The sequence below is a fragment of the Podarcis cretensis genome (assembly GCF_951804945.1).
Source record: "Podarcis cretensis genome assembly, chromosome: 3".
In the NCBI taxonomy this organism is placed as follows: Eukaryota; Metazoa; Chordata; class Lepidosauria; order Squamata; family Lacertidae; genus Podarcis; species Podarcis cretensis.
The window spans coordinates 96,140,902-96,166,667 of NC_137172.1; the positions used below are offsets into that span (position 1 = coordinate 96,140,902).

A 25,766-nucleotide genomic window follows, 5' to 3' on the forward strand; every position below is an offset into this window, starting at 1 on the left:
GTTCTCATGCTGAAGCAAAGTTCTTAACCTGAAGCACTATTTCTGGGTTAGCAGAGTCTGTAACCTGAAGCATATGTAAGCCAAGGTACCACTGTATTGTTCCGTTCTTAGTGCATACAGATGGTTTGTTTTTATTTCGCTGGATTCATAAGGTTTTTAGAGCGTTTCATTGCTTTTAGACTTGTACACCACTTCGATGGCTTTATGTTGTGAAACAACCTGCATAAGTCTGTATAATAAAGCTTTCCCCCTTCAATAAAGCAAACTCCATTTACTTATCTGCCCACTCTTCCCCCCGCCTTTTGCCTTCAACGGTTGTTAATATTCAGTCATTCACACACATCCAGGTCATTGCCAGAAATACCTCACACCCACACACCCCTTCCGAATGGTAAGGAAGTGTAGGCCTTTAGTTATATCCCAAAACACTGGTCATTCAGAACAGGGCTAGAAGCAATTGTGGCTCAACCAAACAGGTTTTAAAAGGCCAGCAAGGAAAGCTGGGAGCGGAAGAGAGAAAAAGGTGCACATTCAGAAGGCAACTCAACAGCATTTGATCCAGCAGTTTGAAAACTGGAGCTTTATTCAAGTTTTTACTTCTATACAAAGTCTACTTTTATCGGAAGCCATACACATCCGAGAGATTTTCATTTCAGCACTTCAGGTATTTAATTTACATGCAAGTAAATCAGAGAAATGAAGATGAAAAGCAGTCTAAAAAGAGTTCATTCTAAACTCCATTACCACAGCCTTTTCAAGGAATTGTAGGACAGACCTTTATTATTAAAGTGCCATATTTATGTACAAATTATTAAAATAGTAAATAAAGACTTAAAACCTGCTAAGAGGCAATGTGGTTATGTAGCTTCTGCAGCTTGTCTACAGCCCATAAAAGAGGCCATTTAACTGCCATTTTCTATACAGCACCCCGTATAACTTGCTTTTCTGTGGAGGAACTACTGGTGACCTATGACCAGATAACGGAACAGACCAGCAAGCACCGATATTTCTGATAATCAAGCGACCCATGTATTGTACAAATACATTTATCAGCACCGGAAACAAACAAAATTCCCAAACTTTTCTAAAGTACCACCACACATTATAAGAGTAAGGATTTTGAGGACAACTGGACAGACTGCTAGCTATTCCAAGCAAACCCCAAAACAGTCTTGGGTTCAATTTAGAAGTCTGCATCCAGAGTGAAAGAGTTGTCTGTAGGTTTCGACATCACCCCCATCCTCTGATATTCTCCCACACGCTTTTCAAAGAAGTTAGTTTTACCCTCCAGTGAGATATTCTCCATGAAGTCAAATGGATTCTCAGCTTGGAATATCTGAAGACATAAAATTGACAGCTTATGGGTCTTATCTTGGATACACAATCTGACAGGCAATGCTGAACATCATACAAATAACCTTGTTAACATCTACTCCCAAACAACCTACCATATTTACTTGAACCTAATGCTCACCTTTTTTTGGCCAAATTACGTTGCGAAAATTGAGGTGCGCATTAGACTTGATGGCACATTTACATTCGCCAGCAAATACTTTTTTTTTTTGTTTCAAGGTTCTGAAAATTGAGGTGTGCATTGGTTTGATGGTGCATTTGACTCGAGTAAATACAGTACTTTTACACCTCTTATCTCCTGGTCCATAGCATCCTGCTTTCTATTCATTCCATACTATCTTTAGATCCCACAGCTTGTATCTGTAAGTCTCCCACCTGAATTCCAGTTCTATAAAATTAAATTTCTTAAGACCCATCTTGCTCTCTCTCTCCTGCTTTCCCTGATGGAAGTATCCATTTTTTATTTGCCTGTATCTTACCCTGAATGGTAAGGGACGCGGGTGACGCTGTGGGTTAAACCAGAGCCTAGGACTTGCCGATCAGAAGGTCGGCGCTTCGAATCCCCGCGGCGGGGTGAACTCCCGTTGCTCGGTCCCTGCTCCTGCCAACCTAGCAGTTCAAAAGCACGTCAAAGTGCAAGTAGATAAATAGGTACCGCTCTGGCGGGAAGGTAAACGGCATTTCCATGCGCTGCTCTGGTTTGCCAGAAGCGGCTTAGTCATGCTGGCCACATGACCTGAAAGCTGTACGCCGGCTCCCTCAGCCAGTGAAGTGAGATGAGCGCTGCAACCCCTTAACAATTTAGGGACCCCCTCTCTACCAGTATGAACCCTTGCGTTGTAAATATAAAAAGAATCAATAGACCAAGGGCCTCTAGAAAAATTAAGCAAGACTATGCAAGCATAACAGTGAGTCACTGCAAAAAGAACCCAGCAGATTTAGCATTAAGAACATGAAATCCACAAGTCACGGATGGAAGGTTCGGTTATATGTAAAAGGGAACATCCCTTGAAAATGATAATCAAAATGACTTATGTACAAAAAAAGCATTATACTGCATGTTCACCTTGAGTGCATTTTGGCAGAATATAAATTGAAATAAATAAACTGCACCCCTGAATTAATCTGTTTCTTAATCACAAATTTCCACTAACAAGCCAGAGAGCAGTTGCTTAATGTTCATCCCTTAAGAGGCAAGCAGCACAGAACTTACCTTGTTAAAACCTAGTTCCAGTATCAGTCTGTCTGCTACGAATTCAATATACTGCTTCATTAAAGTGCAATTCATGCCAATTAGCTTTACAGGCAGTGCTTCCGTCAAGAATTCCTGCATTTAAGTGAACAAGTATGTAAGTATGCAAATCCTACACCATCTAGACAATTTAACGCCCTGCTAACTTTTAAGCTTTCCGTACCCTTTTTCTGCAGGCACTCTTTGCCACCACCAGAAAGACTTGCCAATTACCTGTTCTATCCTGACAGCATTAGTGATGATCTCTTTCACTCTTTCCTCAGATGGTTTGTGTACCAAGTGCTTGAACATTAGGCAAGCAAAATCGCAGTGCAAGCCCTGGGAAAAAAAATAATTGGGATATTTCAGAGAACTGCTGGGGGGTGGGGGGGAATGCAGTTTTCCTCTTTATCATCAGCAAACCTGAAAAGCCTGAAACAGTAGAGTGGCTGTAACAAGTAATAAGATTTCTGCATAGGTTCCATATGAACAATACTTTGGGCGATCTTCAAGTTTTCCATGACTGCCAGCAATGCAAATTAAATTCATTTTCATTCCCAGTGAGCTTTCCTCTCAAACATTCCTCCATCTAGCAGAATTAACCTTTAGGTGGAAGTTATGTGCTCAAGTCATCAATAATAATTAGATACTGTGAAACATTTAAATGAATTTTCTGGGGAGGGGGGTTCCAGAAAGAACAGGTAAACAGTGCCCTGGGGCTACATAGTTGAAGGGTTAACACCCCAGCTTTTGCCATACCAGGGGTCCAAGGGCTACTGGAATGTTAAGAACACCATAAGCAAGGGGGAGGACCCCCCCTCCCCCGGTTCTGTCCATCAGTCAAAGGAGCAGCTGCAGGCAGCTTTCTTCCCTCTCTGCCTGCCATACAGAAAACATTTAAGAATTCTTTAAGAACTAGTTGCCACATTTGCTTTCTTTTTCCTCCTCCCTCCCAATCCCTTTTCCTTTTGTGTTATGCCTTTTAAGCATCAGAGAGAGCAGGAACAAAATAGTTTGATTAGCTAAATGGGAAGTGCGAAGCCTTACCTCGTCTCTGCTGATCAGTTCATTAGAGAAAGTGAGCCCAGGCATCAATCCTCTTTTCTTCAGCCAAAATATAGATGCAAAAGAGCCAGAGAAGAATATGCCTTCCACCGCAGCAAAGGCTACAACTCGTTCTCCTGATGAGAGAAAAGCCCGTTGTTGATTTGGGTGATGAGACTTGTCAAACGCTGGAAAAGGACGGATGTGCCAGAAAGGAGAACCGAATGCAACACTCACCGTATGCTGCCTGTTTGTCCCCAATCCAGCGCATGGCCCAATCGGCTTTCTTTTTAACACAAGGCAAGGTTTCAACTGCATTGAACAGAAATTCCCTAAAATGATACAATAACACAGCTAAGAGTACAATTTGTTGTAACGAGAGATTTGAATCCCACCCTCCCTTAGGCTGAAAAATGAAGAGACCAGAAATTAGCAAGGATTAGAACCCAGGAATTAGAGATAGCAGCCTAACTAAAAGAAATCAAGACAAATTATACAGCCAAAGCTCATGCTGTTTCACAGTCTCTATTGCAGTGAAAAATACAAGAACGTTGAATAGGTAGGACTTTTTTTTTGCACATTTTGTAAGAGAATCAAGTGTCCTTCTACAATGCTAGTTAAGTTAAAAAAGCACGAACTTTTTTTAAAAATGACCTAGACTTTGAAGCATTTCAGTATTTAAAATATTTATGCATATTCATTTATGCTATAGAATAAGAAAATATTTGTCTCAAAACAGCACTAACCTCTCTTTGGGGTCTTTGATATAAGTATCAATAAGTAAACTATACATTTCTGAATGGATGTTTTCCATGGCAATCTGGAAGCCGTAGAAACAGCGAGCTTCTGTGACCTGCACTTCTTGGCTGAATCGCTCCACCTAGAGGACATAACATACCATTTAAGTTATAAATGTTACTTCTTTTGGAAAAGTAAAGCCAACAGAAAAACAACAACAGCAAAAACACTTCACCAGCAAAATGGCAAGGTATGTCTGACAGCTGCCAGATTATGCAGCAGCATATTGGTCAAGTAATGAGATAGCATGATTCAAAAACATCTCTGCAAGTGGAATATTACAGCAGGGGGGGGGGGGGAGCACCCAGATAGGATATTAGGTAATTTAACTTTTTTTTGGAATGGAAATTTAGGGTATTAACTTGCCTTAAGTTTTTTCAAGATCTAACTGAGGTATTAGGAGTAGCAGGAAACTATTTTCATCCAAGCTTTCAAAACAGCAAAAACTCGTATCACCCAAATTCTGACCTACTGAAAGGCAATTGTCGTACCCTTGTTGAAAAATAGTGTGAGAAGGACACAAAAAGGAGGACACTAAAACCTATTGTTTGACTTGGGTTTTCTATACTCTTTTCATAACTCTTTCTCTTTGGGCAAGAGGAAACCTGGGACTCAGCTACATTAGTAAAAAAAACAATGATTTGAATGTGTTATAAATGTGCAACACCAGATGGCTCCAGAGAGCAAAGAATTTTTCAACACAATTTTCCATAGGGGTTTTCCCCCTTTTGTTATAATGATGTAATTTCTGACTTTAAGCACGGACAGAATGCCAGTGTGGGTGGGTATGTCCTTTAGGTTCTTAAGTCTCCAAGAGAGACTCACAATGTATAAGGGCATCCAAATTACGATTATATATTGGCTGCCCAATTAATTTTCACTCTTAACTTTCTCCCGGCACGGAGCTGCCCAGCATATTAGGCAACTGGGCTTATAAGACAAATCCCCAAATTGCAGCTGCCAATTTGAGGGATTGTCTAATACGCCCAGTCGCCTAATACGCCGGAATCTATGGTAGCTTGGATAGGAGGAAACATGAAGGTGGTACTTTTAAGTTACTATGGAACCCAGAAGTTATTCTGCATACTTACCAAATTTTCATTGACAATGCCATCACTTGCAGCAAAGAACGCCAAGATGTGTGAAATGAAATATTTCTCTTCAGGCTTCAAGGATTCCCAGTGCCGGAGATCTTTGGAGAGGTCCACCTAAATGTACAAAGCAGCCAATGAAAATGCAGCAGTGTTAAGGGAGAATCTGAAATATGCCTATATGACTGCAATGCACCTCTGTCTGCTATCATGCCTGCATCCGCTCAAACCTAGAAGGAAGGAACACAAGCCTCTCACCTCTTCAGCTGTCCAAAAGGATGCTTCTGCTTTCTTGTACATTTGCCAAATGTCATGGTACTGAATGGGAAAGATGACGAACCGGTTGGGATTCTCCCGAAGCAGAGGTTCATCTTGTACACTGTTTGAAGGCAGCTGTGTCACTCCTTTAGGTGCTTCCTAAAGTCACAAATGTAATATATCAACCCGTTCCTCGAATACATGAACGCAAGCACCAAATCTTTTTTCTGGAAATGAAAAAGGAGTAGGGTTCTACACAAAAATGCTGACTTAGCACATGGGCTGGGTAAGTGATGGAAAGCTTAAAACCATTGTCAGATGTCAAGGAAATAAACATCTATTTGGCTTTTAGAAGATATCTGGAGGCGGCCCTGTTTTAAATGGGAAGTTTTTAATGTTTTATCATGCTTCTAATATTCTGTTGGGAGCTGTCCAGAGTGGCTGGGGCAACCCAGTCAGATGGGCAGCATGCAAATAATAATAATAATGATAATAATGATAATAATAATAATAATAAGCAGGCAATTGGCTTAAAAATGAATTAAGGAAATAAGACTGAATTAAAACAATGACAAGAGAGCTATGGAGTGGAACTTGAATTACATCAGGAACTTTAGTTATGAGGCAAAATGTATAACACAAGTATGGGCAGGATTATTACCAAGGAGGGAGACACAAGGAAAGAGACGTTTGACTTAAACCCAGGTAGAATTTTGACAAAAAAATAGAAACAAAAGGAATGGGCAAAGCAGATGGGATGGAGGTAAAACAGGCTAGACTTAAGAGTGAAAATTAATTGGGCAGCCAATATATAATTGTAGTTTGGATGCCCTTATACATTGTGAGTCTCTCTTGGAGACTTAAGAACCTAAAGGACATACCCACCCATACTGGCATTCTGTCCCTGCTTAAAGACAAGCTCATTCAGCCATGCTTTCCCCTAAACTTGATCTTGATCCAACTTTTAAAATTCCCTTTTCAATTATTCTTTACAGCGGGCTTGTTTTAGTGAATGTTTTATACAGAAGTGCTTCTGACAGAATTGCTTCCTTTGCTGTGTGTTTTAATCACGCATTCGTTTTACGTTTATGAACCACTAGAAACAGTCACAGAAGGCAAGCAGATAAACCTAATTAATAATGACAAGTAGAAAGACAGAGAATCTAAGCCTTAAAGCTAAAGGCTGAAAGCTGGGCAGAGGAGTTCACCTAGGAGAAAATGTCGGTTATAGCAACCCAGAGGCTAATGCTTCAACCCCCGCCCCACCCTTTCCTGGGGGCGGTCGGGGCTTGTATAATTCGAGCATTTGGCGCCAAATGCTCAGCCGGGGAGGCCAAGCAGCGCCCCCTTCACCTCGTAAGACGGCGGGAACAGAAACCTCCTCGCCACAAAACGACCCCCGAGATCAAGCGCCCCCCCCCCATTTTAACACCTCCCCCCATAAATGGCTCCCCCTCCCCCACCAAGTCCCCTTTCCTCCTCCCAAGATGGGACTCACCGCCTCCAGGCCGGGTTCTTGAAATATCTTCCGCGCCGTTTTGGACGCCAGGACCCGGGTAGCGCTGAGCGACGGAGGCTGCAGGACCCCAAGAAGAGGGACACAAAAGACCGATTAAAGCCGCGCGAAGGCAGAACAGAGGGAGGTCGCTTCTCCTTTTTAACGAAGTAAAGGAACGCGCCAAAATGAAGACCTCCAAGACTTCTGCCATCTGTCAGGGGTGATCTAGTTGAGATTCCTGCATTGTAGCGGGTTGGGCTACATGACCCGGCGGGGGGGGGATCCCTTCCAACTCTACAATTCTGATTCAGTGGGGGGGGGCTCGGTTTTGGCGACTCGCCATGGACTTTTATGCCGCAAGGCAGCTCCGAGGACTAATTAAGGGGCATAAGGATAACGAGGGGGATCGACTCCCCCACCCCACCCCACCCCCAAAAAGGGCCTTGGTTGTCCTGGGCGCATTAATCAAGTTAAGGGAAGGCGCTTGGACTGCGCGGGAAGGAAATTCAGCCCTTCTTCGCCAGCCCGCCGACGGGCTCCCGGTTCCCCCTTCTCAACCCACCGTGTTCTCCTTGTCCTTCAGCGCCAAATCCTTCAGCGGCGGCAGTCGCGAATTGAGGCGCTGCTGCTCGTTGCGAGCCGAGAGCGGGCTGCGGGCGGAGGAGGAGATCATGGCCGGTGGCGGGCGAGAGAGAAAAGCGAGCGAGGCGAGGAGGCGGCGGCAGGAACCCTTCGCGACGCTGGGTGCGGATGGCAGTGGGAAGGAGGCACCGCTTGCTGCTTTATATGCGCTTCGAACTTGGCGCCAGAACGCCCGGCCGCCCAATCACAGGACGGAACCCTCTCCCCCCCCCCACCCGGCGCCTGCCATCGAATTAAACTGCGGCCAAGAAACCGCGGGAAGCTGCGGCGACGTTCCGCCCACTCTGCCCTTCCATTGGCTGAGCGTTCCGGCAACAAAGAGCTGCGGAACGCGGGAACCAGTAGCGATGCCGCTCCTTTTCCTCCCATTCGCCTTTGCTCCTCTTTGTTCTCATTGGCTGAAAGGGCCGCGCCCTTTAAGACGTTGCTCGTCTGACCCTGCTGGAACTGCCTGTCAACCTGCGGCGTTTCCAATTGGTTAGAGAAAACTGATCACGTGGCGCTTTTCTCTTTTTTTTTTGTTCCTCTCCTTTCGTCTCCGTTGGTAGATGATATCCTAATATTGGAAGCACAATAAATTATTATTATTATTATTATTATTATTATTATTATTATTATTATATCTTTACCATTATTGGTTTATTATTATTATTATTATTATTATTATTATTAAATAATTGGAGTATAAATCATATAATAAACATAATGGCATTGTCTATACTGCCTAGACAATGAGAGAGTGGGTGTTTTAACTTCCATAGCGATGGTGTTGGTGTACCTTAAATTACAGCTTATACAACAGAAAATAATGTTTAGCATTCATTGGACTCCACTACGTTTGTAAAGAAAAGGATTTTCTAAGTCAGCATTTTGTTAAAGATGTAGGAAAGCTAATGCTTTTTTTAAAAAAACATGTTTTTGCAATGTCCTATTCTTACTAAGTTCTGGAAGAAAGGAATGGATTATGCTGTTATTAAGTAGGTATAGAGACATAAACAGGAGCAAGGCCATGGTAGCTTTCGAAGGGGAGGACAAGAAACTAGGGTGGGATCCAGGAGTGGATGGGAAACTAGCAAAGAGATTTAAGGCAGAGAGTCGCATTGTCAGAATGACAAGAGAATGGCTTCGGCACTCAAAGTGCTGGGTCGATGTGAATGGACAAAGGTGAAACAGCAAAAGGCCAGAAGGGGCCATTGCTTCTGCCAGGTAGCCAGAAGGTTGATGGTTTGAGCTCACCCAGGGATGGCTGTGGATAGGATTCCTGCACTGCAAGGGGTTGGGTTAGATGACTCTACAGTTTTATGATTCTTTGATAAATGAAGTGGTCAAGATGAGATATGATGGGGGCAAGGTAAAGCACATGGAGAAATAATACTTGGCTTCTCAGTGACAGGTAACAGATGTCTCTTGGATCAGGTGTTAGAACACTACTGTAGTGTTCTCAGGAGGTATGAAGAAGTTGCCAAAGTTTTGAGGATGCATCTTCTGCCCACTGGGCCATTAAAAATATCACCCTCAGCCTGTTCTAGGTCACGCATTCAGTTAACATCAGTGGCAAACAGCTTAGCTAAAGGTTTATCCACATCCTAATGAGGCTTTGTTTGGAATTTGGATATTCAGTCACTGTAATTCGTTCTGCTTTCTGTGCCAGTGTATTCACCATTTGTCCACAGTTAGCCTCCAAGAACCATGGGCTTCTGCCTTTGGCACATGGCGCACTGCAGTCAGCGAAAATGTAGCAGAAAACCCTGTGCAACCCAGTGCTTCTTTCTATTGGGAGATGGCGCCTGCTTTTCACTCTTCTGGTTTGGTGGTGGCTGTCCGTCAGTTCAAAACCTCCATGAAACCTCAACCTTGAAATGGTGGCACTTGGGGGCCTCTCCAAAACGATCCGTTTCTGGCAAGTGAGAAATCAGTAATTGTTGCTCACATGCTTGGCAGGATTAAAGGACTTTTTCTCCAGGAAACGTTTGCTTTATGGGATTGGCAATCCCATGAGGTAGAAGGAGGTGCCTGCCTCGGGGGTAAATGCTTGAGGGGGTTGGGAAACGGCTGCAAGATGATGGAGGGCAGAGCGGTTGGTTCCACACAGTCGTGGCTGGCAGTGGATGTAATGCATGGAGGCCAACAGTAGGTGGAGCCAGAGGCAATGGCAGGTGGAACCAACCCCTTCTAGCTTTGTCCCCATCCTCTCACTAGTTCTAGAAGGGTAAAACTTGGACTACCGTTGAGGGAGCTGACAGCCAAGGCCAACCTCTCAGGCTGGTTGTATGAAGCAAGGTAGGCAAGGTGGGAGCTTGCCCAGAGCAGTGCCCCATTGGTCCCCACCTATGAACATGCCCTGCACCCCCTTCCTGTCCTCAGGTGCAGTAGAAGATGCCCTGTTGCCAGAGCTGAAGCTACTCTGGTTGGCTTCTGCACAAAGAATGGTAGGAGGGTCCATTACATCGGAAAACAAAATGCTTTTGGTTGACCCTGCACCTCAAAATCTCTTCCCACCTTTGGGCAGTGTTAGAAACTCAGATATATAAGCTAGGCGCCAAATTGCTCCTGAAACCAGGGTTATAGTCGCCAAAACAGAATGTCCAGTTGCCATTTGGGGGCAAGAAGGCTTAAAAGTCATGTTTTTCAATACAACTTTTTTGGTTCCCGAAATTCATTCTGATTGTGCAGATAAAATAGCATGGATAAAATTCTACTGGATGTGCTGCTAGTGTGGCCAATAGCTAGGTGCAAAATGCACCTGGTCAATTTCAAACACTGCCCTTGGGACATAATGAAGATAGGTCATGCACAGTTGGCTTAGTTCCGGTGCAAAACCAGGTATCCTAAAGGGAAAAACAAGAAGGGTCTCTCTCCCCTTGTCTTCAACAATATATATTTCAAGCACAAATTTGGCTGGCATGCTCAACCCACCTCCATTTTGTATGTTGCCTATAGCTGGGGGTGCAGAGCCATTGCCTCTCTACATGTTCTCAGTCCCCAGCTCCCATCAGCCCCAGCCAACATGGCCAAAGGTCAGGGATGGTGGGAGTTGTAGTACAACAACATCTGCAGGGTCACAGCTTCCCCACACTTGAGCTCAGCAGGAGAATCTTGAGATTGTGGTCAATGAATTGCAGATCTCAATCACCCAGGACTGTGCTGCATGTTGGCACATCCCTCTAATAGGCCTTCCCCCACCCGCACTTGCCACCACCTGTGATACCTTGGTTCAGTTAACAGGAAGCTATTTCTGTGCGTCTCCCGGGAACAGACAAGAAGCTTCTTGCGTGTTCTGATCACCTCCTGCTATTCAGCTTTGCCTGTCACAAGCAGGCTGCTCCGCGAGGAAGCCTGCCAACATTCAACATATGTGCAGGCTGTGATTAAAAGTAAACTCCAGCTTCAGAAAGGCCTCTCTTGCTGTCATCTGCTGCCTTGGCAGAGCTGGAAAGAATGCAACTGCAAAGCAAGGTTAATTGCGATCAGCAAAGAGCCCATTTCTAAAGACAGTAAGTCTTTGGATGGAGATGGCTTATCCCGCTCCCGATGTTTCGCATCTGGAACCTAGCTCTCCCCTGCTGCCCCAAGCCTTAGGCCACAAGTGTAATTTGCAGCACAGTTCTATGTGTGTTTATTCAGAAGTTAGCATTGCTTTTCCGTGGGGATTACTGCTTAGTACATGTTGTTAAGATCAGTTTTTAGGCCTTCTATTCATCAATCAAGGATTAGGAAAAGACTGGTACTTCAAAAAAGTATATGGTTATGGGGGGATCATAGTTTAATAATGTATTTTCACATCTACACCGTGCATTTGAAGCATATGGCTTCCCTCCCCCTGCCACAAGAATCCTGAGAACTGCAGTTTGTTAAAAGTGAAGGGAATTGTAGCTCAGTAAGGGGTAAACTACTACAGTTCCCAGGATTTTAGGGGGAAGCTATCTGCTTTAAATGTTTGGTGTGGATGTGTGGATGGATTTTACACTCTCAAACAAATGTCTCAGCTCAGGTAAACTCATAACTTTATGATCTCACTGCAATGACAGAAACATACTCTTTACCGAATCCTAAAAACAATAGCATGGTGGGTGTGTAATTATTAAACAAAAACAGGGAATACAGAAAAAGAGAAAAGCTAACAATAACAATAAAATGAAATGAAATAAGTGTTTTGTTTTGTTTTTACTGTATTCTTTTAACTTCAACCATTTTGCTCTTTTAAAAAGGGTTCCATATTGAGCCAGATTCAAAATGCCATCCCTTATTAGACCTGCATTAAGGAGTTACATTTGAGGTCCATGTTAATTCATCACACATGCTCTCCACATGTTCACATTGTAACGCATGAACATGTATAAACCTTTGCTCTTGTCTTAAAATGGACACAGATATATGGCTGCACGTGTTCGTGTAATTCAAGACGCAGTTCACAAGCCAGATAAGCATTTCCCTGCTTGAACCTCTGGTTGACCAGAACGTGTAATGTATGCTGTAGTGCTTCAGCGACCACATTAAGCATTTCACATTCCTTCGTAATTTGACTTCACACTGGAAAGAAAAAAATGCCCAGTGCTGTACAGAAAGAAGTTGAAAGGGTAATTGGTTTTTTCCCCTGCATCAAACCGGCCTACGCCTCCAGCTGACCTACTTGTTTACATAGCATGGGCAATCTAGCAAGAGGATAATCAAGCTTTGCAAAGAAAACGATGAAGGTGGTTCTGAACTTGCAGAAGAAATTCAGAGTGTTGAGTGGGGTAAGAACTGCAACTGGAGGCTGCTAGACTGTTGAACAGGAAAGAGAGGCATGGCCTTGAGGATTCTCTGCTTCTGTAACTGATCATACCGCCTCTCACTTGTAGAGGACCCTGCTAGGTATTATTAGACACAGGATCTTGTTTTAGTGGCTTTGTGTTGCCTGGTCATGGTAAAGAAGGTGTTAAGTACATCAAATGTATTTAACTTAGCTTCCCACTGCCACCCACCTGCATAAAAGCATGGAATAGTTAAGTATTTACTGTATTCATGACAATGCTGCCCCCTAGCAGGAGAGAAACAAAACCTTTCAAAGCTTTGTCCCCTCTTTTACACATGGATACATACCCTCCCGGGGACATGGGTGGCGCTGTGGGTTAAACCACAGAGCCTAGGACTTGCTGATCAGAAGGTTGGCGGTTCGATTCCCTGCGACAGGGTGAGCTCCCGTTGCTCGGTCCCTGCTCCTGCCAACCTAGCAGTTCGAAAGCACGTCAAAGTGCAAGTAGATAAATAGGTACCGCTCTGGCGGGAAGGTAAACAGTGTTTCCGTGTGCTGCTCTGGTTCGCCAGAAGCGGCTTAGTCATGCTGGCCACATGACCCGGAAGCTGTATGCCGGCTCCCTCGGCCAGTAAAGCGAGATGAGCGCCGCAACACCCGAGTGACTGGACCTAATGGTCAGGGGTCCCTTTACCTTTACCTTACACACCCTCCCGGTCATTTTAAAGGTATATTGGTTTGCATGCCGGCATTATAACGTGGTGCTTAGTGCTAAGTTGTGAAATAAAATAGCCTTTCTGTTACTCTTGAGAGAGGATCTGAAATCAGGAGATAAAGCACTCTGCCTGATCTTTGGAGACTGATCTCTAAAGATCAGGTAGAGCACTTGGGAGATGAATCTGGGGGAAGCCTGGCGGGGGTGGCCTGGAGGGTGTTTTCTGGGGTTTTGCATGCAGGATCTGGCCCACGTGTCATGGATTAGCCACCACTGCATTATATATTGGGCTGGTTCAGCAGATAAGCGAAAAATGAAACCCAGCAAGACTGGGGGCCAACAGAGACTCCAAAGGCAAATAATTCAAAAATATGGGAGTGTTCACCAACGAGGCCCTTTCTGCTGTACCCATTCATCAAGCCATGAGCATAGCCAAGGAGGGGCAGGGGGACAGCTGCCCTCCCCCATCAAGTAAATCAGTTTATTTATTAATATCATCTTTGGAAATAGTTTGTTTGGTTTTTAGACATGGTGTGCACCTAAAAATCTGGATGAAGTCCATTCAGCTGCAAATGCCAGACACCTCTTGCTTTTCCACTCATGTTTAAATAATGGCAAAAGTGGCTTTCCTTGTGCAGACACAGGTTAGAAGGGTGGATTAATAAATAAACTGTGTTCAGTGAAGAATGACAGTGCTCAAGGTACTCAGTAACAGGAAAACTGTTCTTCTGTTAACTAATCCACTGTTTCGTTACCAGTCTGAAAAACCAAATGTGTGGCTGTTTTCTTCTTTTACGTTCAAAATGCTACCAAGCCACAGATTGTTGGAGTCAAGGAAGACGGGCTCAACCCTTAAGGCTGCAGTCTTGTTTGCACTTCCCTGGGAATAAGCCTTTGTTGAACTCAGTGGGACTTGCTTCCAAGCAGATACTAAATGCAGTGCATGAGCTTTGTGGAATTTGTTGTTCTGTTCTGCTACATTTAAGGGTTTTTTTAAACCCAGGCTTTCACCTGCAGAGGCTCTCAGGGCAGCTTACAGATAGATAAGTACAAGACAGTCACCACCCTCAGGAGTACAATCTAAAATATATAACACAAAATGAAAAATGGAGGAGGGGAGGAAGGCCTGGGGGCTGTAGCCAGCTCTTCAGGCATCTCTGACCTTGGGACTCCCCACAGGCCTCACCACCAGCTGCACCCTCTTTCCCAGCCCACACCTCTCGCCAGCCTTGCTTCACATCTTCCTGGAGTGTTTTTGCCTGGCTGGAATAGGTCATTGAGCACTGATAAGGACCCTTGTTTGCATAGATGGGAGAGGCATGTGTGGCCTTTGTTGTGAAAAAGGTCCTCCTTGTCTACATATCAGTGAAATATGCCCACCCAATGATTTATGTTGAAGATGTGGGATGCAAATTATGTAAGTAAGATTGTTTCCAGGCAGTGGCGTAGCGTGGGGGGTGCAGGGGGGGCCGGCCGCACCGGCCGCAACATCTGGGGTTAGGGCAAATCCGCGGGTTAGGGGGCGCAAATCCATGGGTTAGGGGGCGCAAATTACTTGCCTTGCCCCGGGTGCTGACAACCCACGCTACGCCACTGTTTCCAGGTGGTCTACTTATTGCTCATTGATCCTGGCTTGTTTGCACAAAGTGTGCAGGGAGGTTAGATCATGCCAGCTATTTATTGAGCATCTGTTCAGATTTGTTTGGTTATACAATGCTGCACCAGGCAAGGGCTTTCCCACAATTTTCAGTTCATTTACCTGTCATTTTCAGTATTGCAAAATGTCTGGTTGTTTTTTTTTCGGAGGAGGGAAGGAGCTTGTTGCACAAGAGCTCCCATTCAACCATGATCGTGCAACCTTAATTTTCTGGTATGTGATTGAATCCCACCCCAAAGCAGCAACAATTGCCTGGAAACGCCCTAGGTAAACTAATTTTTGCAAACTGCCCTGAGAATGTTGTTGAAGGGCTTGGTCATGGTGATACTCAAACCTTTCCTAACTTCAGATGTATAATTCTTAAGATGTTATTTGAGAAGACAGCTGAAAGAGAACTTTCCGCTAGCAGAACAGTTTTACTGGGCTAGAAAATCCTCCATATGGTGAGCTGTCAGGAATGCAGGGGAGAAAAATTCCTGGCAAATACTGCTTTCCGTATGACCTGTTTATTGGGCATTCATCCTGATTCATTCGCGGAGAGGTTAGAAAATATTGCAGCAAGCAAACGTTACCTCCACAGTGCTCATTGCAAAAAGTCTGGGTGGAGGGAGCAGGTTTGTTGTGCATGAGATCCAAATCAACTTAAATTGTGCAAACTGAATTTGCCGCTGTGCGACTGAATCCTGTGTGAAAGGACAGTGACAGTCTGGAAGTGCCCTCAGACACACTTTCCAGTGCCAATTCACAGGAGCAGGGCAACTGTAGAAAATGTGCCTACGTGAATAGCCACTGTGGAGGGCAACTCAAAACTCATGGTCCTTTTTCCAGCATTTTCCAGCATTCGTGAGGTTCACACTGCATGGAGGATTTTCTTGCTGCTGAACCAGCCTACGCTACAGTAATAGTCCAAAACTTGTCAGTATCAGAAGCTGCTGTTTATTTTGCAGGAAAAACTGCAGAGGATTGAAAAGTTCTTTTATATCAGAGAAGTTTCCCTTTTGTCAAAATGTGAAGTAATTCAAACAGGCCACCTCCGTCTGAGTCTCAGAAAACAGAGTTTGGGACGCTTCCTTCCGAACTGGGAAGCTTGCCTCAGAATTGGGGGATGTTATTTCCAGAGGAGAACTGGCTGAAAGTATTTGGAAGAGGCCAGGAAAGCCTCTCTTCTATGTTGCATTTTAATTCCTTTTGTTTTCTGAAGACTAATAAGAATGACTAGAAGGGCCTGTTCTTGTTTCTGCCAGTACTCTAGGAGGCAACATTGCCACCTCTGGCAATCTCAGAAGAGAGAGGTTATTCAAATCCTGTTTTTTTACCCTCTTGTTTACATTCCAGCGGGAGAGAGTCAGCAAACATTAACCTCAGCTTGGCACAGGGTCAATGCCGCTGACAGAAAAGATGGGGCAGACTTTGCTCACTCTTCATGGCTAAAAAGGCAGGGAAATTGCTAATCTGTGGGGGCTGCGCTATTTGGAGAGGAATGTGGCGCACAAAAGGAATTGCCATCGGAAGCCCCTGAGTTGCCTAAGCAACCATAGCACTGGGGAAGAAACAGGAGAGTTTGTTTTACAGGCCAACAATAAATTAGATTGAGAGATCCTTGTACCGCAGAAAGGGGACATGGGGGCCCTAAAAGCACATCCATGTGTCCTGAATGGACAGGGATGGGAATGCATTGATGGCAATTTATATAACGACAGCTTTACAATATGCACAGCAACTTCCACCGACCTTGGGTCAAATTCTGAGGTGGTTATGGAGATTTTAATCAGGATAGTTTCGCCAAATTGACAGTTGAACTGTTGTGTTTTCCTAGGGCTGGCATATCTTCACAGAATTGTAGAGCTGGAATGGACTCCAAGGGTCATCTAGTCCAACCCCCTGCAATGCCGGAGTCTCAGCTAGGGTATCCATGACAGGTGGCCACCTACCCTCTGCTTAGAAACCTCACAGTCAGAGAGATGTTATGCGATTTCCGAGAGATCTTGCAGGGAACAGATGCTGCTGCTGGTCCCACTTGTCTGTTGGTGGGTGGTTTTATGAGGCAAGCATTGCTTCTTGGGCTTCTGTTGCCTGAGGCAGGCACCTCACCTTGTCTCATCAGTGGGCCGGGCCTGATATATAGCCATAGTATCCAGGAGGAGTGCACCAGTGCCCTGGACTGCTCCTGGTAGGAAGTGGGGAAGTTATACTGGAACATTTTGTTCTACGTCCTACTTCTTATTATTTTCAAAAGAATAGCTTTTTAAATTGCCACGAATCTTCCATTTGGGATGCCACAGTTGCTAGCCAATCAACCCTGCGCAGTAAATAAAACAACAACAACAACAACAATAATAATAATTTATTATTTATACCCTGCCCATCTGGCTGAGTTTCCCCAGCCACTCTGGGCGGCTTCCAATTGAGTGTTAAAAACAATACAGCATTAAATATTAAAAACTTCCCTAAAAGGCGCTGCAGCAGTACAGAACCTGCCAAGGATGAAGTAAATGCAGCAAGACTTCCAGAGAACAGCAACTCCTCTTTCTATGTACAGTGGTACCTCGGGTTAAGAACTTAATTCATTCTGGAGGTCCGTTCTTAACCTGAAACTTTCTTAACCTGAGGTACCACTTTAGCTGCTGCACAATTTCTGTTCTCATCCTGAAGCAAAGTTCTTAACCCGAGGTACTATTTCTGGGTTAGCAGAGTCTGTAACCTGAAGCGTCTGTAACCTGAAGCGTCTGTAACCCAAGGTACCACTGTATATCTTAACATACTTCAAATCACTCAGAAAAGGAAAGCTCTCATATAAAACCAATTTTAGCTAGCAACAACGCTAACATGCATGGGGTTATGAACAGACATGGCCATAATCTAACACACCATTAGACATGGCTGGAACCCGAAGCAGTTACTAAAGAGAAAGTGAGGTTTACTTCTAGAGTGGCCATGTGCCCTGCTTTATAGAGAACAGCCTTCTATTTGAAGGAGTCCTCTGTTTGAAAGGCTGCTCTACCCAGGTCCATTTTCAAGATTAAGAATTATGAGAATGGAGGCATAGCGCGATGGTTGAAGTTTCCTGTCATAGCAGCAGACTGGGCAGGCACACAGTTCATATGGTCATAGCCTTTCCTGCTATAGCAAAACACATTTTTGTTTAAATTATACCAATTATTTCTAAAGTTGCAGCTGTACATACAAATCATGTGCAAATTTTATGCAAATCTCTCCCTAGACCTCTTTTTTTTGTGTGTGGGGGAGTTTGATGCATTTCCTATTTGCTTGCTCCCGGAACTGCCCAGATGACAAGGAAATCAAAGCAATACGTTTGGCACCAGCTTGGCTGCCTGAGTTCCCAGAAGGAGGCTTACTAGCCGCCATCTAACTGCCTTAGGGACTCCTCTCTGGGTTTGTGTAGGACATGAGTAGGCAAACTAAGGCCCAATCGCCTTCCAAATACAGCCCGCGGATGGTCCAGGAATCAGCGTGTTTTTACATGAGTAGAATGTGTGCTTTTATTTAAAATGCATCTTTGTGGGGCATAGGAATTCGTTCATTTTTCCCCCTTCAAAATATAGTCCGGCCCCCCACAAGGCCTGAGGGACAGTGGACCGGCCCCCTGCTGAAAAAGTTTGCTGACCCCTGGTGTAGGGCTTACTCCTTACCTTTTCTTCTCCGGAAGATATCCTGCAAGGCAGTGGAAGTTTAGGATTGGAGTTTTCCTTCTCCTAGATGGGCTACGTTCCCAGTCCGACGAGCCCCATCTGCCCCTCACTTCCCTCTACAGCACATGCAGAAACCGCCTTCTTGACCATTGGACCCACTATTGATCTCGTCCACTCAATCCGTCAGAGCTCGTCTTCGCATGCAGGGGAAGCCCCTAACCCAGTGAGGGTTTGAGACCCATTGGCGACCCTCACTCGGTTTAGCCGGCCAGAGTTCAAGGATGTTATCAACCAAGAAAAAAACTTCAGGAAGGTGTAATGAAGTGTTGCTGAGGAATGTGGCCTGGGGGGACAGGGTGTGGCAGGGGAGGGGATTTTGTTGTCCCAAGGGCCACACAGAGAGGTCTGAAGGGCCAGATGCGGCCCCTGCCCCTTGAAGGTCCCCCATCTTGGCTTAGAGCTTCAGTCTTATCGAGATGGGAGCCGTCATTCCAGTGGTCCAAATGAAACAGCACGTCTAACCAAATAATTCTGCAATTCACCCTAGTAGATATGATTAACAGATAGGTTGGCAGTATTTTAAAGATGTTAAACAGCTGAGTTGCTATGTTGCTTTTAAAAGGAAATGTATTTTTGAGCACTTGGGAATACAAGAGAGCAAGAGAAAGAGAGGCTGAGCTGCGGTTTGGACCCTTTGAATACTTTCCACAGCATTTTGCTCCAGATCCCAGGAATCTGTTTATTTTGAAGCGGTTTTCAAGTCACCAAGAATCCACCGCATATATGATTTGTGAGGGTTGCCTTTCCGTACATCTATATATCATGAAGACTATACGCATATAAGCACATGTGTCGAAAAATACTCGTTTAAGAATATTTGCCCAGAGACTATTTTTGAAACCAACCTCATTCTGAGGAAGGAGGTTACACCCATTTGGTTTCTTTCAAGGCCAAATTCTTGGAATTAAAAAAAAGATGGGGGGAAGGGAGGAAGGGAAGGGAGGGCTGAAAATAATTCCAAGTTCGCTTTTCTCCCTTTAAACCGGAGCTGGAAATCCAGCTCCTTTGCTTGCTACCGTTTTCGTCCTTAAGTTAGAAACAAAAACGCTTAACTTTGTGATCAAGGGAAAGATATATATATTTCCAAGGACGAGGCGAGGAGCCAGGATCCCACCCGCCCTCTCTCTGCCTCCGCCCGCCAAGCCCCAGCAACAGTTGAGCTCTGGAACCCGAACGATGGGTCTGCCGGAGGAGCAGCGCTAGGCAGGGGCGGCCGCGAGCCACACAGCCGGGCGTCGGCGATGGGCACGGGCAGCAGCAGGCCGGGGAAAGGGCGCAGCTCGGTGAAGCCCTGGCGTGGCCCCGGCAGGGGCAGCGGGAGCATCAGCGCCCCCGCCAGGCAGGGCCGAGCAGAGGAGGAGCAGGGCGCGGAGCCCAGGTGCTACAGCCAAACGCCGGCGCGCGCCACCACCTCGCCGTCGGCGGGCGAGTCCGACTCGGACTCGGAGCTTCTGGACCGGGTGCTGGAGGAGTGCAACGACGAAGGGCTCGGGCAGCCGACGGGGCGGCGACGCCGCCGCTCCCTCCTCCTCCTCGAGGCCGCCGGGGATGGCTGCTCCCGCCCGGCAGAGGGCAGCGGCGAGGAGGTAAGGCGGTGCTGCAGGTCGGTGGGGAGGCGAGACGGCGCGTCCAGGGTTTCCATTCACGCGTTTTTGGAAAAGCGAGCTGAGCATCTAGTAGACGGGCGGGCAACATTTCTCCGATGCAAATAGGGACGTCCTATTCCACAATAGTAATGATGATCGTTTTATGATGACGCGGTTGCCCCAAGCCACTCTGGGCGGCTTTCCAAGGTTTTGGCTGGGGAGGGGGGGTCGTATGGCTCCATATCCTCCAGCATTTCTGCCGTGGAAATAGGGACGTCCTAAAGAAAAGCCGGACATGCCAGGATCAAATCAGGAACCGGGTTGGCTTCTGTAAATCTGGGGTTGTCCTTGGAAAATAGGGACTTTTGGAAGGTCTGGGAGAGGGAGCAAGATCCTGGAAGAAAGCGCGCGCCTTATTGGCATGTGCACTGTCTTAAGGGCGCTTCCAGGCAGCTGTTTTTGGGGGGGTGGGAGTCTGTCCCTCAGGCGCAAAGCCGAGACGCGGGATTCCGGTTGGTTTGGGCCGCTTGCGCAGCGCGCTTTCTGAAGCGGCCTGGCGTGCTGGAAAGCGAGATAACAAATGATTCGACGCCGCATGGAATCATAGAATTGTGAGGGAGCCCGACGGTGATCTAGTCCAGTGTTTCCCAACCTTGTGCCTCCAGCTGTTTTTGAACTACAACTCCCATCATCCCTGACTAGCAAGACCAGTGGCAAGGGATGATGGGAATTGTAGTCCAAAAACAGCTGGAGGCACAAGGTTGGGAAACACTGATCTAGTCCAAACCCCTGCAAGCACAAGAGCCAACGCCTGACTGCCGAGCAGTGGCGTAGCGTGGGGGGTGCAGGGGGGGCGGCCGCACCGGGCGCAACATCTGGGGGTTAGGGTTAGGGATAGGGTTAGGGGGTGCAAATCCAGGGTTAGGGGGCGCAAATTACTTGCCTTGCCCCGGGTGCTGACAACCCACGCTACGCCACTGCTGCCGAGGGGTCTTCGACCCCCCCCAGTAAAATATTTGTGAGGGCCGGACGCCTTCAAATTTGATAGGCATTGCCATTCAAATAGTGTATGTGCTCTGCGTTGTGTGATCGATTATGCGGGAAGGGGCTCCCCCCCCCCTCCTGCAAAGCAGAAATCTCAGCTGAAGCACCTAATCTCTGCTTTGGAACCTCCCTGGAAGGCGAGTGCACCGCCTTCCAAGGGAGCCCAACAGGTCTGTCACAAAGCTATTCCCCATCATAATACCTTTCCCTCAAACAAACAAGGACAGATGCTGAAGAAACACCCAAATTGTTGAACTTTCCCGCAAACTCTGGGTTAAATGTTCAATAAGCAGGCTGCCTGGCTCTGGAGGTGATCTAGGAATTGCTTTCAGAAAGGCGTTTTGCATGGCTTGAACTCAGAGGATTGGCATATTTGTGGTCCACATGGGTCCTGTGTTCGAAAATATGACAGAGCTAAATGCATAAGAATGAGCTAGTTAGTAAGAACCGTCTCATCCCACATGAACTGACCCAGAGCCTGTCACCTGAGGTCCTTCTCCGCGTGCCCCTTCCATGGGACATCTGGAGGGTGGCAACAGTGCATGCATGTTTATTATGTCATTTTTTAACAAATGTAGTTCATTTTGACCAGCTTTGATCCGAATTGAGAAAGAAGAACCTAGCTGTTTTGTGTTGATAATGTGCACAAAGCCTCAGCCCTCCTTTAAATTCTAGTTTTGTGAAAAAAATACCCTGCTTGCTATAGTGTTAAGTGAAACAATGCCATCTTGTGGCTTACCTTCTTAACCATTCCTGGCTGTGCCCTGATTTGGTGTGTGACAAACACAGCCATTCTGTGGTTTCATATGAAAACTTTTTAAAAGCACGGTGCCACAGGGATCTCTCCTGCACAAGACCTGCTGAAACGAATAGAAATTATGCAACAGCATCAGTGTACTTAATAGGCTCTGTGCTATGACTGGCAATTTTTGGGGTGGTGGTGGGACTGTCACGGATGTAATGTTGGGTCTCTTCACTATGTTTAAGAGTGCATAGTGGCAGAAAAAAGGAGGACAGGTATTACAGGAAAATAATGACACACTGTTGAGATTGTGTTGTAATTGAAAACTCCTTTCAGGTTTGGGTAATGTTACAGGGATCTTTCCCTGGCAGGGCTCTAAAATAGAATCCTGCAGCAGGATATCTTCTAAGTCAACAGACATAAGAGAGGGTTCTGGATGCTGCAGATGCACGCTTAATTCATTGTTCCTGAATGCAAAACAGGTGCCACACAGTTCCTCAGCTCTCACTTAATCACAGTTACGAGATCAGAGATAAACCACAGAAAATTACCACTCCCACCTTCCCTGTGCACAAAGGAGCACAAACTTCAGCGAATTTGATTTTTCATTGTGTGTCACCCATGATCTCCTGTTGATTTGTTCCCAGGTCTTTTCAGCAAGATCCACTCCAGGCCTAGAGAGCAACAACTTTGCCAACCAGTAAGTCGCCTGAATTCAAATGACAATCCTTTCAGCCATGGGCATTGTTTTGTTTTTACAGAATACTTCTATCCCACCTCAGAACCGCAGGAAGTTATCAGAGCAGCTTACAAAAAAGGCATTCGAATCTGGCACCAGGAACAGAAATGGCCCTCTGGTGGCAGCAGGATTACTCAGGTGGCATTTCCGTGTGCTCATCCTTCGTCTCTCCTGGTTCTGCCCACTGAGGTCCTCTGGAGCAAGGGAGTGGGTCTGAGGAGCTGGAATTCGCTCCATCCCATGATGAAGGCATGTTGGCGGTTGCCAGGCAACAGCTCCCACTGAGGACCTCTGAGGCAAGGGAGTCCTGCTGTGAGGAATTGGCTTTCAGCCCATGAAGGAGGCGAGAGCATCATTATTCTCCTTTGCAGAAAAGGGCACCGTTTCCACCTATATAGTTTAAGGTTACCAGACATCCCCGTTTCCTTGGGACAGTCCCGGATTTACAAATCAGTCGCCTGATAAAGTCCTTTCATTCCTACTGAAGTTGAAAAGTGTCCCTGGATTCATTGAAAAAAATTTGGTAACCTTAATATAGTTCATCTCTTGCTTAACAGTCTGGGAACCAACACACACACACACACCCTGCGTATTACAGGCACATAGGAAACGTTCAGCTTTTTGATGGCCACAAAGCCCGATTGGAATGCTGTTATTTTTATCCTTGTGTAAGTGTGGAGAAGTCCACTCACCCTGAGGCAAACTGGAGGAGACCAAACGTCATCAGAATTTGGTTGCCTTAATTTAGATGTTGAGTGAGTTCCCCTAAGTAGGGACAGCCGTTTCCTCAAGAAGTGTGTTGGGAAATTTGAAAATAATTATTCATAGCATCCAATGTCTTTGCCTTAAAAAAAAAATCACTCTGCTGTGTGATGCAGCCTTCCATTTGCTTCTAGAACAGGACGGGGAAAGGTCTAGAATTGCCTGACAAGCATTCCCACTACAGTTCTGCACTTCTTGCTAAAGGAAGAAAGCACCTGTCTTTTATTTATAGGCTTAAAGGTAAAGGTAAAGGGACCCCTGACCATTAGGTCCAGTCGCAGATGACTCTGGGGTTACGGCGCTCATCTCGCTTTATTGGCCAAGGGAACCGGCGTACAGCTTCCGGGTCATGTGACCAGCATGACTAAGCCGCTTCTGGCGAACCAGAGCAGCGCATGGAAACGCCGTTTACCTTCCTGCCAGAGCGGTACCTATTTATCTACTTGCACTTCATGCTTTCGAACTGCTAGGTTGGCAGGAGCAGGGACAGAGCAACGGGAGCTCACCCCATCACGGGGATTCGAACCGTTAGCCCTAGGCTCTGGTTTAACCCACAGCGCCACCCATGTCCCATTATATTATTTTATTATATTATATTATATTGTATTATATTATATTATAATTTATAGGCTTACTGATGTTTAATTGAAGAGGTTCCTTTACTACAATTTTGTTTTAGCTTGATATTTATTATTCCAGAACAATTCTTTCCCTTCCCTTGTTAGTACTGCTGTCCTTACAATTTGCATGACTTCTCCCTCAGTTAAATTAAATATGCCCAGATCCCAGAGGATATATTCCCACCTCTTCCACACATACAGACACATTTCCCTTTCAAAACGTTCCTGCTTTTGTTCCGAGCTCAATTTTATTTAGCATTTCAAGGTGGGGCGTAAATATTCTGGATAAATACTTATTTTTAAAAGTGTGTAGATAGGAGACAAAAGATATTCAAAGTAAAAAAAAAAAGGGCTCTGTGCAGAAATAAGAGTTTGCTATTGGGGTGCAGAAAAATTGGGCCTCTCCTTCATTTAGTTTTGCATATTGACTATAGTTTGTTTGTATTTTTTATTATTATTATTATTTCTGCAGGCTGCCACTCAAGAAGCTTGAGAGGCAGGCCAAGATATCCTACGATTACTCCGAAGAGGAGCTGATGGCAACGATTGAGCAGGAATACTGTCGCTGAAGCCGGTTGTGGGCTATGCCAACAGTGACTTGTGAACAAGCTCACTATGGGGCAAGATAGTTGAAGCTGCAGCGGTGTTTCTCAGAAAGGTGTTTTCTCTGGGATGGGGTGGGGAGGGGTGGGGAAAGCAAGAGCAGAGAAGAAGGCATGCCACCATCCAAGGCTGGTAGAATCCTCAAACAGGCTGGAGAAGCTTCTGCAGAGTTCTCTTTGCATTATGTCAGGATGTGGCCTTATAGGGACTCTGTTGTGTCCATTTGGGAAAATACATCTCCAAAGCTGGTGCATCTACAGACGGAATGTCAAGTTTTCCTGATATCTTAAAATTATGACTTATGGAGGCACCATCACCTTCGTCCTCAAAGTCTTGGGAGACTTGCAGCAAGGGACTTGAATGCTTGTTTTCGACTGCACTTTTCCTTTTCCGTGTGCCAGCTTTGATCCTGTCACACCCCAAGCACTAACCTGTACATTATTAAAGCATATATTCCCAGCAAATTGTACCAGCCTCTTGTAGTTATAAGATTCTCCGTGGTCACTGGAATGAATCGGAAGGAAATTTATCAGCCATGCGTCCAAGCTAAATGCTAGCTCTTAACAATATTAAAGCAGGCACTGTTTTCTCTCCTTTTCTGTGAGCAGTTTAACTGACACCATAAGATGCTCTCTGCTTCCGATTTCTCCTGCCTCTGCCTTTTGCTGGTCTGGACATAGTTCTTCTTGTAGGTTGTTCTTGTTCAAATTAAAAGAAAATTCTATTTGAGGTTCAACAGCAGAGGTGCTGGAGAAAATCTAACAGGATTAGGCAAGCTTAAAACACAAATGCTAATGAAACGTTGGCATAAAGCTTAAACAAAATGTGTATTCATAATGTAATCCAGTGCTCATACAGCAAATGCCAGAGGCTAAATTTTAACTTTGGGTGCTACCCGTACTTCCTGTTCTTTTATCTTTTTTTTTTTTACAAATATG

General features: G+C 45.5%; 2 protein-coding genes across 2 annotated transcripts; one reads left to right on the forward strand and one right to left on the reverse strand.

The window, feature by feature from the left end:
• Window positions 1-550: 550 nt before the first annotated feature.
• On the reverse strand, window positions 551-8,109 carry RRM2 (ribonucleotide reductase regulatory subunit M2). Its single transcript, XM_079969996.1, has 10 exons — window positions 7,836-8,109; window positions 7,274-7,351; window positions 5,776-5,934; window positions 5,518-5,634; window positions 4,375-4,508; window positions 3,866-3,960; window positions 3,632-3,765; window positions 2,819-2,923; window positions 2,567-2,680; window positions 551-1,336 (listed from the first exon to the last, which is right to left on the reverse strand). Exons 1-10 carry the CDS (start codon window positions 7,944-7,946, stop codon window positions 1,184-1,186), a joined length of 1,200 nt encoding a protein of 399 aa, XP_079826122.1. The 5' UTR covers window positions 7,947-8,109; the 3' UTR covers window positions 551-1,183.
• Window positions 8,110-19,734: 11,625 nt separating this feature from the next.
• On the forward strand, window positions 19,735-25,292 carry CYS1 (cystin 1). Its single transcript, XM_079970191.1, has 3 exons — window positions 19,735-20,318; window positions 22,752-22,804; window positions 24,698-25,292. The coding sequence occupies exons 1-3, from the start codon at window positions 19,974-19,976 to the stop codon at window positions 24,792-24,794; spliced, it is 495 nt and encodes a 164-aa protein (XP_079826317.1). The 5' UTR covers window positions 19,735-19,973; the 3' UTR covers window positions 24,795-25,292.
• Window positions 25,293-25,766: the final 474 nt, after the last annotated feature.

Coding starts and splice junctions, on each gene's coding strand:
- CYS1 (XM_079970191.1), top strand. CDS start 19,974: ATGGGCACGGGCAGCAGCAGGCCGGGGAAAGGGCGCAGCTCGGTGAAG. Junction 20,319..22,751: donor CAGAGGGCAGCGGCGAGGAG/GTAAGGCGGTGC, acceptor ATTTGTTCCCAG/GTCTTTTCAGCAAGATCCAC. Junction 22,805..24,697: donor AGCAACAACTTTGCCAACCA/GTAAGTCGCCTG, acceptor TTATTTCTGCAG/GCTGCCACTCAAGAAGCTTG.
- RRM2 (XM_079969996.1), bottom strand. CDS start 7,946: ATGATCTCCTCCTCCGCCCGCAGCCCGCTCTCGGCTCGCAACGAGCAG. Junction 5,935..7,273: donor AAGAACCCGGCCTGGAGGCG/GTGAGTCCCATC, acceptor TTGTGACTTTAG/GAAGCACCTAAAGGAGTGAC. Junction 3,961..4,374: donor ATCAAAGACCCCAAAGAGAG/GTTAGTGCTGTT, acceptor GTATCATTTTAG/GGAATTTCTGTTCAATGCAG.